The 12,500-nt window shown below is 53.0% G+C and overlaps 1 protein-coding gene across 1 annotated transcript in view; it reads right to left on the bottom strand.

Moving 5' to 3' along the window:
* LOC144677241 (FH1/FH2 domain-containing protein 1-like) overlaps positions 1 to 12,144 on the bottom strand; it is a gene marked incomplete at its 3' end in the record, with an annotated part of 15,067 nt that extends 2,923 nt beyond the window's left edge. The window contains exons 1-2 of the mRNA XM_078537426.1: positions 11,892 to 12,144; positions 10,041 to 10,196 (exon numbers count right to left, since the gene is read on the bottom strand). Coding sequence (XP_078393552.1) covers positions 10,041 to 10,196; positions 11,892 to 11,960 — 225 coding nt within the window. The remainder of the gene's footprint in view (positions 1 to 10,040; positions 10,197 to 11,891) is intronic.
* Between the last annotated feature and the right edge of the window lie 356 nt (positions 12,145 to 12,500).

Below are 12,500 nucleotides of genomic sequence, written 5' to 3'. Positions count from 1 at the left end.
CTCACACACACTCACTAGCTCACACACACACACTCACTAACTCACACACACACTCACTAGCTCACACACACACACTCACTAACTCTCACACACACTCACTAACTCACACACACACTCACTAGCTCACACACACACACTCACTAACTCACACACACACTCACTAGCTCACACACACACTCACTAACTCACACACACACTCACTAGCTCACACACACACACTCACTAGCTCACACACACATACTCACTAGCTCACACACACACACACTCACTATCACTCACATACACTCACTAGCTCACACACACACACACACACACATTCATTAACTCACACACACACACTCACTAGCTCACACACACACACTCACTAGCTCACACACACACTCACTAACACTCACACACACTCACTAGCTCACACACACACACACTCACTAACTCTCACACACACTCACTAGATCAGAACTGCACACAGTACTCCAGCTGTGGCCTCACCAAGGTTCTATACAACTCCAACATGACCTCCCTACTTTTGTAATCTATGCCTCGATTGATAAAGGCAAGTGTCCCATATGCCTTTTTACCACCCCACTAACATGCCCCTCCGCCTTCAGAGATCTATGGGCACACACGCCAAGGTCCCTTTGTTCCTCAGAACTTCCTAGTTTCGTGCTATTCATTGAATACTTCCTTGTCAAATTACACCTTCCAAAGTGTATCACCTCACACTTTTCAGGGTTAAATTCCATTTGCCACTTATCTGCCCATTTGACCATCCCGTCTATATCTTCCTGTAGCCCAAGACACTCAACCTCACTGTTAACCACCCGGCCAATCTTTGTGTCATCCTCAAACTTACTAATCCTCCCCCCCACATAGTCATCTATGTTGTTCATATAAATGACGAATAATAGGGGACCCAGCACAGATCCCTGTGGTACGCCACTGGACACTGGCTTCCAGTCACTAAAGCATCCTTCTGTCATCACCCCCTGTCTCCTACAACTAAGCCAATTTTGAATCCACCTTATCGAATTACCCTATATCCCATGTGCATTTGCCTTCTTTATAAGTCTCCCATGTGGGACCCTGTCAAAGGCTTTGTTGAAATCCATATAAACTACATCAATTGCACTACACACCTGGTCACCTCCTCAAAAAGTTCAATCAAATTTGTTAGGCATGACCTCCCTCTGACAAGGCCATGCTAACTATCCCACACACACGAACACACATGAACACACACACACACACACGTGCACACACATGCACACACACACATGCACAAGCACACACACGGACACACACACACATGCACACACACACATGCACAAGCACACACACAAGCGCGCACACACAAGCGCACACACACATGCACACACACACATGCACACACACACACACACACACGCAGACACACACACACAGACGTACACACACACACGTGCACACACACACACACGCACACACGAGTACACACACGAACACACACATGCACACACACACAGACACACACGCACACACGAACACACACATACACACACACACATGCACACACACACATGCACAAGCACACACAGACACACACACACATGCACACACACACATGCACAAGCACACACGCAAGCGCGCACACACAAGCGCACACACACATGCACACACACACATGCACACACACACACACACACGCAGACACACACACACAGACGTACACACACACACGCGCACACACACACACACGCACACACATGAGTACACACACGAACACACACATGCACACACACACAGACACACACGCACACACGAACACACACATGCACACACACACAGACACACACGCACACACGAACACACACACACACATGAACACACACACACACACACACACACGAACACACACACGGCTGAATAACAGGTTCGGGGACCATGGCGGGCTCTGCACCCGGAAGCCAGGGGACTCTTGACGCCCGGGCCTGCCTTTGGAAAGCGCCTGATAGGACGGCAGCGACGGGCTCGTTAACTTGCAGGGCGGCTGTGAGGCTGGTCCTCCCGCCCCCGATCCGTGTTGTGGGGGGGGGATGGGGGGGAAGGTTTGGCCTCTGAGGTCACTGGCCACACCCCCGAACGTGGTCAGTCACGGCCGGTCGATCGAAGGCCCCCCACCCCACCCCACCCCCGCCCCCGCCCCCAGCACCGGACAGTCTGAGGGGAGCCGACAAACGCAGGATCGATTCAAACCTCCGCGGGATCACTCGTCGCCGAGCAACGCGCAGGTTTCTGAGGCGAGAGCTTCGCAACTCGAGTTCTCCGACCCTCGGCCGCCATCGTAAGCGGCATTCTTTTCTCGAGCCGCTTACCTACCTACGTGGAGGGGGGTGGTCATCCAGCTGTTGCATCGCTCTCCCTCCAGAGATGCCTGCGCTGTTGGAGCGAGGGGGGGGTGGGGAGAGAGGCGGGGGGAGGGGGTGGTGGGAGGAGGGGTGGTTGGGGAGAAGGGCCTAACCAGACCCCCAGGTTCAACCTCGGAGCCCACCCACGTATCGTCTCCGGCCGACTTGAGCAGCCGATGGCTACCCACTCATCCCCCACCCCCCCCGGTAAGAGGAGGAGGCCATGCCGGACACGCGCAGCCTGGGAGGAGGGGGCTGTGGAGACCCAGGGCCCAACCACCTTCAGCTGCTTCATCAATGACCTTCCCTCCATCATTAGGTCAGAAGTGGGGATGTTCGCTGATGTTTGCACAATGTTCAGCACCATTCGCGACTCCTCAGATACTGAAGCAGTCCATGTCCAAATGCAGCAAGACCTGGACAATATCCAGGCTTTGGGGCTGACAAGTGGCCAGTAACATTCACGCCACACAAGTGTCAGGCAATGACCATCTCCAACAGGAGAGAATCTAATCATCGCCCCTTGACATTCAATGGGCATTACCATCACTGAATCCCCCCACTACCAACATCCTGGGGGTTACCATTGACCAGAAACTGAACCGGACCAGCCATATAAACACTGTGGCTACAAGAGCAGGTCAGAGGCTGGGAATCCTGCAGAGAGTCACTCACCTCCTGACTCCCACCAAAGCCTGTCCATCATTGACAAGGCACAAGTCAGGAGTGTGATGGGACACTCCCCCCACTTGCCTGGATGAGTGCGGCTCCCATGACACTCGAGAAGCTTGACACCGTCCAGGACAAAGCAGCCCCCGCTCGATCGGCACCCCGTCCACCAACATTCACTCCCTCCACCACCGACGCACAGTAGCAGCAGTGTGTGTACCATCTACAAGATGCACTGCAGCAACTCACCGAGGCTCCTTCGACAGCACCTTCCAAACCCACGACCGCTACCATCTAGAAGGACGAGGGCAGCAGATGCACGGGGAACACCACCACCTGGGAGTTCCCCTCCGAGCCACACTCGCCGTCCCGACTTGGGAATACATCGGCCGTTCCTTCACTGTCGCCGGGTCAAAATCCTGGGGAAACTCCCTCCCTAACAGCACGGTGGGTGTACCTACACCACAGGGGCTGCAGCAGTTCAAGAAGGCGGCTCACCGCCACCTTTTTAATGGTCAACTAGGGCCGGGGCGATAAAAATGCTGGGTCCGGCCAGCGACATCCCGTGAATGAATTATTTTTTTTTAAAAATCAGGTGGCGTTAGGCTCACCAGAAGCAGGTGGTCCCCACTCCGGAAAGGGCTCAGCGGCCTAATGAGGGCGGCCAGAGTGAGTAAGGCCTCGGCAACTGCCATCTTGCGCCCATGGGCCACGCTCAGGGCAGGCTTGCGGACGCAGGAGGGAGGTCGCCGTGCCCATCTCGCTCTCTCTCTCTCTCTCTTTCTCTCTCTCTCAGGTCACTTTGCATCCCTGGGAGATCCACAGAATCACACAGCGCGGACGAGGCCCTTCGGCCCATCGAGTCTGCACCGAGCCGGCCAGGGAGGAAGCACCGCGCTCAGCAGAGCTCTCCGCAGGCTGAGGAAAGGGCCTCTAACTCCTACGATGTTGAAAAGTGGGGGGGCAGACCCGCTCAACCAGATAACCGGCTTCCCCACGGCATAACGGATCGAGCGAGCGTTCAGCCGAGACTCGGGGAGGCCCTCAGCTGGAGCGTCCGCGCCCGGACTGACCGGCTGCCCTTCGGGGACCACTCATGGCACGAGTCTGATGCTGAAGGCATGTTATAGCGTTCACACCGCAGTACGGCAGCCCATTGGGTCGTTAGCGACCTTAAATGCTCTCTTAAACGACATCTACATCACATGGGCAGTTTTCCAGCCCACCTGCCACATTATAGGAAACTGGCGGGATCGTAAAGGAAATATCATATTTTTCCTATTATTACTGTGGGACACTGAAGTAGGCTTGTAGGCTTATGGGGGCTGTGTGTGTGTTTGTGTGTGTGTGTGTGTGTATATGAGTTAGTGAGAGTGTGTGTGTGTGTGTATGAGTTAGTGAGAGTGTGTGTGTGTGTGGTGTGTGTGTGTATGAGTTGGTGTGTGAGTTAGTGTGTGTCTGTGTATGAGTTAGTGAGAGAGTGAGGGTTTGTGTGTGTATGAGTTGGTGTGTGAGTTAGTGTGTGTGTGTGTGTATGAGTTAGTGAGAGAGTGAGAGTGTGTGTGTGTATGAGTTAGTGAGAGTGTGTGTTGTGTGTGTGTGTGTATGTGTGTATGAGTTAGTGAGAGAGTGAGGGTTTGTGTGTGTGTATATGAGTTGGTGTGTGAGTTAGTGTGTGCGTGTGTGTGTATGAGTTAGTGAGAGAGTGAGTGTGTGTGTGTGTGTATGAGTTAGTGAGAGTGTGTGTGTGTGGTGTGTGTGTGTATGAGTTGGTGTGTGAGTTAGTGCGTGTGTGTGTATGAGTTAGTGAGAGAGTGAGTGTGAGCGTATGAGTTAGTGAGAGTGTGTGTGTGTGTGTGTGTGTATGAGTTGGTGTGTGAGTTAGTGCGTGTGTGTGTGTATGAGTTAGTGAGAGAGTGTGTGTGTGTGTGTATGAGTTAGTGAGAGTGTGTGTGTGTGTGTGGTGTGTGAGTATGTGTATGTGTATGAGTTGGTGTGTGTGTGTGTCAGTGTGTGTGTATGAGTTAGTGAGAGAGTGAGGGTTTGTTTGTGTGTATGAGTTGGTGTGTGAGTTAGTGTGTGTGTATGAGTTAGTGAGAGAGTGAGAGTGTGTGTGTCTGAGTTAGTGAGAGTGTGTGTGTGTATGTGTGTGTGTATGAGTTAGTGAGAGAGTGAGGGTTTGTATGTGTGTATGAGTTGGTGTGTGAGTTTGTGTGTGTGTGTGTGTATGAGTTAGTGAGAGAGTGAGAGTGTGTGTGTGTATGAGTTAGTGAGAGTGTGTGTGTGTGTATGAGTTAGTGAGAGTGTGTGTGTGTGTATGTGTGTATGAGTTAGTGAGAGAGTGAGGGTTTGTGTGTGTGTATATGAGTTGGTGTGTGAGTTAGTGTGTGCATGTGTGTGTATGAGTTAGTGAGAGAGTGAGAGTGTGTGTGTGTGTGTATGAGTTAATGAGAGTGTGTGTGTGTGGTGTGTGTGTGTGTATGAGTTGGTGTGTGAGTTAGTGCATGTGTGTGTGTATGAGTTAGTGAAAGTGTGTGTGTGTATGAGTTAGTGAGAGTATGTGTGTGTGTGTATGAGTTAGTGAGAGTGTGTGTGTGTGTATGAGTTAGTGAGAGTGTGTGTGTGTGTATGAGTTAGTGAGAGTGTGTGTGTGTGGTGTGTGAGTGTGAGTATGTGTATGTGTATGAGTTGGTGTGTGTGTGTGTCAGTGTGTGTGTATGAGTTAGTGAGAGAGTGAGGGTTTGTGTGTGTGTATGAGTTGGTGTGTGAGTTAGTGTGTGTGTATGAGTTAGTGAGAGAGTGAGAGTGTGTGTGTGTGAGTTAGTGAGAGTGTGTGTGTGTGTATGTATGTGTGTGTGTGTGTGTATGTGTGTGTGTGTATGAGTTAGTGAGAGAGTGAGGGTTTGTATGTGTGTATGAGTTGGTGTGTGAGTTAGTGTGTGCGTGTGTGTGTATGAGTTAGTGAGAGAGTGAGAGTGTGTGTGTGTGAGTTAGTGAGAGAGTGAGGGTTTGTATGTGTGTATGAGTTGGTGTGTGAGTTAGTGTGTGCGTGTGTGTGTATGAGTTAGTGAGAGAGTGAGAATGTGTGTGTGTATATGAGTTAGTGAGAGTGTGTGTGTGTGGTGTGTCTGTATGTGTGTGTGTGTGTATGAGTTAGTGTGTGTGTGTGTTAGTGTGCATGGGTGAGTGAGCTAGCGAAAGTGTGTGCGTGTGTATGTGTGTGTGTGACTAATTTGATTAAAGTGAAGACAGTCAGGCTGCAAGGTTTAAATCATCAAAGGGATTAAGTGTAAATCAGGCATTTTGAAAAGGAGAGATTGACAAAGATGTCATGAACAAAAGGACAAAGGGGGCGTTAATGGTAGTGGTACTGGCTAAAGGAGATGTTGATAGTGGTGTAAAGGCATTTACTTTCTTACCTTAAGACCTGCTGAGTTCTTCCAGCATTTTCTGTTTTTGTTTCAGATTTCCAGCATCCGCGGTATTTTGCTTTTTATCTTAGCGGGGATATCAATGTTTAATTGACCCAAAGACAAGGTGGAATAATGAAAGATGTTTATATTCTGGGAAAAGTACCTTCCAAAGAAATGTTGAAGCAATCGGATTTAAAGATCGGAAAGTGGAGAAAACATATTTGAGGGGGGATTGAAAGCTGTATGTGGAGTAGCTATGTGAGATCTTGAAGAGTGTACTGTGAAGTGGCAGCCTCTAGACACCCCAGAGAAGCCCTTGCTTATTCCAGAAAACAAAGCTTTGTTACAAGCCTTGGATTTCCATTGTCGAGTGCGAGAGGGAGAGGGAAGCTGTGAAATACCTCCCTTATAGCAACAGTGAGTGCCTTGCAGAAATATTACTGGATGTTTTATAGATTGTGAATCTATTTGGACAGTTGCTGGGAAAAGGGTTTTAATTTGGGAGCCTAATTAAGTAGAAATCTTTTTGGGAAATGCTGTAAGGCTAAATTTCATTGTGTAGCTGTAATCTTGGGTGTTTTAAGTTTTCTTTTTGTCAATCAAGGTTTTAATTTAATCTTTAAAATCTCCCAAAAGTGGCAGTGGGCTCTTTTCTCCTGACTTCAGCGCACATACCTTCTCATGGGGCTGAATTTCGCCCTTGTCGGGAGGGCTCGGTGGGGGAGGGGGGTACGGGGGGGTTGGGGAGGGAATCTGGCCACCGCCCATGATCAAGGCCGGAAGGCGATTTCACGCTGTGGGGGGACAATTAAGGCCCGCCCATCGTGAAACATGAGCAGCAGCGCTCAGTGCTGCCAGTGCGGGGGGCAGGGGTGGTGGTGGGGAGGAGGGCGAGCGTGTCTCCCTGAGGCACAGTGCTGTCTCAGGGAGATGAAGAGTTGTGAAAAAAAAATCATAAAGGATCAAAAAATGTCATAAAACGTGTACCCCTTTCATGCGGACCCTGTCACGTGAGCAGAGGCGTCGCATGATCACACAGTGCAGAAGAGGCCCTTCGGCCCATCGAGTCTGCGCCGACACGTTACTCATGAAACGCTGACGTTTTTAATTTTATTTTTATTTGCCCCGCGGATGAGATTTCCTAAATTAAAAAAAAGTGCAAAGGCCCTAAGGTTGGACGGGCAGTGTAAAATTCCTTTTATCAGCCTTGTTAATGGTGTTAACTGGCCTTTTAATTGTCGGTGGGTGAGCTGCCACCAGGAGATACCTTCCTTATAGCAACAGTGAGTGCCTTGCGGAAATATTACTGGATGTTTTATAGATTGTGAATCTATTTGGACAGTTGCTGGGAAAAGGGTTTTAATTTGGGAGCCTAGTTAAGTAGAAATCTTTTTGGGAAATGCTGTAAGGCTAAATTTCATTGTGTAGCTGTAATCTTGGGTGTTTTAAGTTTTCTTTTTGTCAATCAAGGTTTTAATTTAATCTTTAAAATCTCCCAAAAGTGACAGTGGGCTCTTTTCTCCTGACTTCAGCGCATATACCTTTTCATGGGGCAGAATTTCGCCCTTGTCGGGTGGGCTCGGCAGGGTTGTGGGGGTGGGGGGGAATCTGGCTGCCGCCTATGATCAAGGCCAGAAGGCGATTTCACGCTGTGGGGGGACAATTAAGGCCCGCCAATCGTGAAACGCGAGTGGCAGAGCTCAGTGCGGGGGGTGGTGGGGCGGGGCAGGGTGGGGGTGGTTGTGGGGAGGAGGGCGAGCGTGTCTCCCTGAGGCACAGTGCTGCCTCAGGGAGATGAAGTGTTGTGAAAAAATAAATCATAAAGGATTGAAAAATGTCATAAAACGTGTCCCCCCTCATGTGGACCCTGTCGTGTGAGCAGGGGCATCGCAGAGTCACACAGTGCAGAAGAGGCCCTTCGGCCCATCGAGTCTGCGCCGACAGATTACTCATGAAACGTTGACGTTTTTAATTCTATTTTTATTTGCCCCGCGGATGAGGTTTCCTAAATTACAAAAAAGCGCAAAGGCCGTAAGGTTGGACGGGCAGTGGAAAATTTCTTTTAGCAGCCTTGTTAATGGCGTTAACTGACCTTTTAATTGTCGGTGGGTGAGCTGCCACCAGGAGATACCTTCCTTATAGCTACAGTGAGTGCCTTGCAGAAATATTACTGGATGTTTTATAGATTGTGAATCTATTTGGACGGTTGCCGGGAAAAGGGTTTTAATTTGGGAGTCTAGTTAAGTAGAAATCTTTTGGGAAATGCTGTAAGGCTAAATTTAATTGTGTAGCTGTAATCCACCAAGCGCCAACTGAGGTATCGCGCGACTTGCACGTTGACGTCGGGACGCTCGCCCAACGTCAACACGCGTATGTTTGACACTTGAGCAGGTCGGGAGGTGCGCCCACCCGCCGAGCTGAAAAGTTTACCCACGCCAAAATACAAATCGCAAACTGCTGCCATAGCTTGGCCAAGTTTCTCTTTTTGGGGTTTGGCCAGCCCGGACAGTTACCACCTGCAGTAGCCTAACATGGCGACGTCGGGAGCCGCACAAACGCAAACTGGCAAAACGTCTCCAGACGTGGGAAACGTTCCTGATTTGGGGGGCGGTGGGGGGCGTTATTCTGCCCTGGCTCTAATTTTAAACTCCGGCCTAGGCTTCCCCCAACCATATCTCTCTCTCTCTCTCTCTCTGTCTACCCCTCACCCCTCAATGGCGTAGTGGTATTGTCGCTGGACTAGTAATCCAGACCACGGCAGACGGTGAATTCAATAAAAACCAGGAATAAAAAAGTCTGATGATGACCACGAAACCATTGTCGTAAAATCCCCATCTGGTTCACTCATGTCCCCTTTAGGGAAGGGAAACCTTACCTGGCCCACGCGTGACTCCAGGCCCACAGCGATGTGGTTGACTCTTAAGTGCCCTCTGAACAAGGGCAATTAGGGATGGGCAATAAATGCTGGCCTAGCCAGCGACGCCTGCATCCCACAAACAGGAAAAAAAACACACACACACACAAATTGACACACACAACCTCAAACTGACACACAAATAAACGCAAAATTGACACAACTACAAATGCAAACTGACACACGTAGATACAAACTGACATAGACGCAAACACAAACTGACACAGACACACACACACGCACAAAGTGACAGACACAAACTGACACACGTAGATACAAACTCACAAGGACAAAAACTGACACACACACACACAAAGTGACAGACACAAACTGACACACACACAAACGGATGCACACACAAACTGACATGTACGTGCACAATTTGACACACTCAAACTGACACAAGCACACAAACACACAAACACAGACTGACACCAACGCGGACTGTCACACACTAACACAAACCAATACACGTGCACATACATAAATATTAACATACATGTTTCTGTGCAAACGCACCACACACACATGCACAAAGACAAACAGACATGCACACACATACACACACACCACATACAGACACGTCTCTACAGGCACACATATGCACTCGGAGAGCCCCCTCCGGCAGTAAGCCTCCTGTGCCATTCCACGAGGCCTCACCTCAATGGCCTCCTTCTCCAGGACACACTGGTCGAAGCTGAGCAGGGCAGCCCGGACGATGTGAGGCGCTGGCAGGGCAGCCAGGCCGATGTTGATGAGGTTGCTCCTCTTCAGGTCCAGCACGGTCAGCTCCTGCTTCCTCCTGGCGTTCTGCTTCTGGAACAGAGAGACGGCAGCTCTGAGCTCAGCCCCATCGGGGCAGGTCAGTCAGGGAGCACGGCCTCCCCTCCCTGAGAGAGTGTGCGTGGTCAAACGCCGACCTTTCACCCCGGCCTGATCGATTTGGGGGAGGGTGGGCTTAAATACAAATCCAGGCCTCTGGCCCTCTCTGGTGGGGTCTGAGGACACCGAATCGTGCCCTCCCCCACCCTCCCACCCCGCCATAATCCAGGCCCAACGTTCCCAGCAGCACCGAGGGAGCACCACACTGGCAGAGGTGACTCCTTTCGGAGGAGGGATCGTCTGGCGGAGGGCCTTGCCTGACCTCGCTCGTTCGAACGTTAAAGATCCCACGGCCGCTATCGGGAGAAGAGCTGGGGAGGGGGCACGGGTGGGGGGAGGAGTGCGGCCTTGGAGTTCTCCCCCCAGTGTCCCAGGGATCCCCGGTACTTAACTCTCGGGCCAACAGGGCTAAACGCAGGACGACCCGCAGGGGTCCTCGTCCTGCCCGCTGCTTTTGTGGGATCTTGCTGTGGGCAGAAAGGCAGGTCCTCGCATCCCCCCCCCTCGCTTCCTCCCCGCACAGCAAGATCCCACCAGCGGCGGCTTAAGGGCGACGTTCAGCGGCGTGTTGGTTTCGGGGGTTAAATATCGGGCCTCAGGACTGCCCGGGGAGGACTCTCCACATCCGAGACCCACCCCCTCACCCCAACTGCCTCCAGATCCCACCCCCCCACCCGGCTCCACCCCACTCTTCCTCCAACAGTGGCCGCGGATTTTTGACATCCGCCAGAGAGAGAGTGAGAGAGAGAAGCCGGGGCACCTCGGATTTAATACCTCACTCGAACGACAAGCGCGTCCCACCCACCACACCCCCTCAGCCCCAACTCAACTCCCCCACCCCTCCCACCTACCCCAACCCCCTCCCCCCCACCACCCCCCCATCCCGCTCCTGATAGCGCGGCGCTCCCTTGGCACGGGCGCCAGGGGAGTGGTCAGCAGGCTCCGGCCTCCGGAGTGATCCCCCCCCCGCCACCACCCGACACTCCCCCCCCCAAAAGCGCCGCTCTCCGACGCGAACACCGGGAGCGACTGGGTTCGAGGACAGGAGGAGGAGGAGGAGGAGGAGGAGGCCGAGAATTGGGAGCAGGAGGAGGCCGTTTGGCCCCTCGAGCCTGCTGTGCCCCACCAATCGATAAGATGGCGGTTGATCCCACTGTGGACTCGACTCCACTTTGCTGCCTGTCCCTCCGCCTCCCCTACAAACCCTCGACTCCCCCACTCGATAAGACTGTGGCTGATCTGATTGTGGCCTCGACTCTGTTTTCCTGCCCGTCCCTCCTCCCCCTCCTCCCTCCATAACCCTCGACTCCCTCGTCGATCGAAACTCTGTCTAACTCGGCCTCGGATATATTCAGTGACCCGGCCTCCGCCGCTCTCTGGGGGGAGAGAATCCCACAGACTGACCCCACCTCTGAGAGAAGAAATTCCTCCTCGTCTCCCTCTTCAATGGGAGACCCTCCCCCCCACCTTATTTTTAAACTGTGTCCCCCCCCACCCTCGTTCTAGATTCCACCCCCACCCCAAAACGACCCCCCTGCAAACATCCCACCCACCCCCAACCAATAGCCATTTGGGAGGGGGGGGGAGAGGAGGCCCCGCCCCACCCCAGCCCCGCAGGCCCCGGCCTACCTGGAGGAGTTGGAGGCCGCCGGCCTTGCACTCGAAGAGCTGCCGCAGCCTGGCCGTGTCGAGGGCCATGGGCTCCAGGGTGGCCCAGATGGTCTGAGGCCCGAAGCGGCCACACCTGGGCAGGGCGGGCAGCTCGCCCAGGCCGCTCCAGAACAGCCTGACCGTCCTGGCCAGGCCCGGTTCGGCCTGGCGGGGTAGGCCGGAGCGGGCGGGGCCTACCGGAATAGGAGGAGGCAGCGGAGGGGGCAGGGGAGGACGCAGAGGAGGAGGCAGGGGAGGCCCGCCCAGGGGGCCAGGACCAGTTTCCGCGGCGATGCGCTCGCCCTCCTCCACCACCTCCTCCACCTCCTCCTCCTCCTCCTCCTCCTCCTCCTCCCGGAGGTCAGAGAAGTCCATGGCGCGGAGCCGCAGCTCCTTGACGTTCCTGAGGAGGGCGTCCCACATCTGGTCCAGGTCCCTCTGCAGGTCGGGGCAGCGGAGGGGCTCGGGGGGCAGGGGCCGAAGGTCGGCCCTGTCCTCCGGCCGCTCGCCGGGCCTGGCGACGCTCCCGGGCTTCTTCTCCATCTTCATCGGCGTCAGGAGCTCGAGGGGGTGGGGTGGGAAGGGCAG

The sequence above is a fragment of the Cetorhinus maximus genome, unplaced genomic scaffold, assembly GCF_964194155.1.
Source record: "Cetorhinus maximus unplaced genomic scaffold, sCetMax3.hap1.1 HAP1_SCAFFOLD_2341, whole genome shotgun sequence".
NCBI classification, from domain to species: domain Eukaryota; kingdom Metazoa; phylum Chordata; class Chondrichthyes; order Lamniformes; family Cetorhinidae; genus Cetorhinus; species Cetorhinus maximus.
Note: the sequence above shows the minus strand (reverse complement) of the source record. Positions and strands in the feature narration are given on the sequence as shown.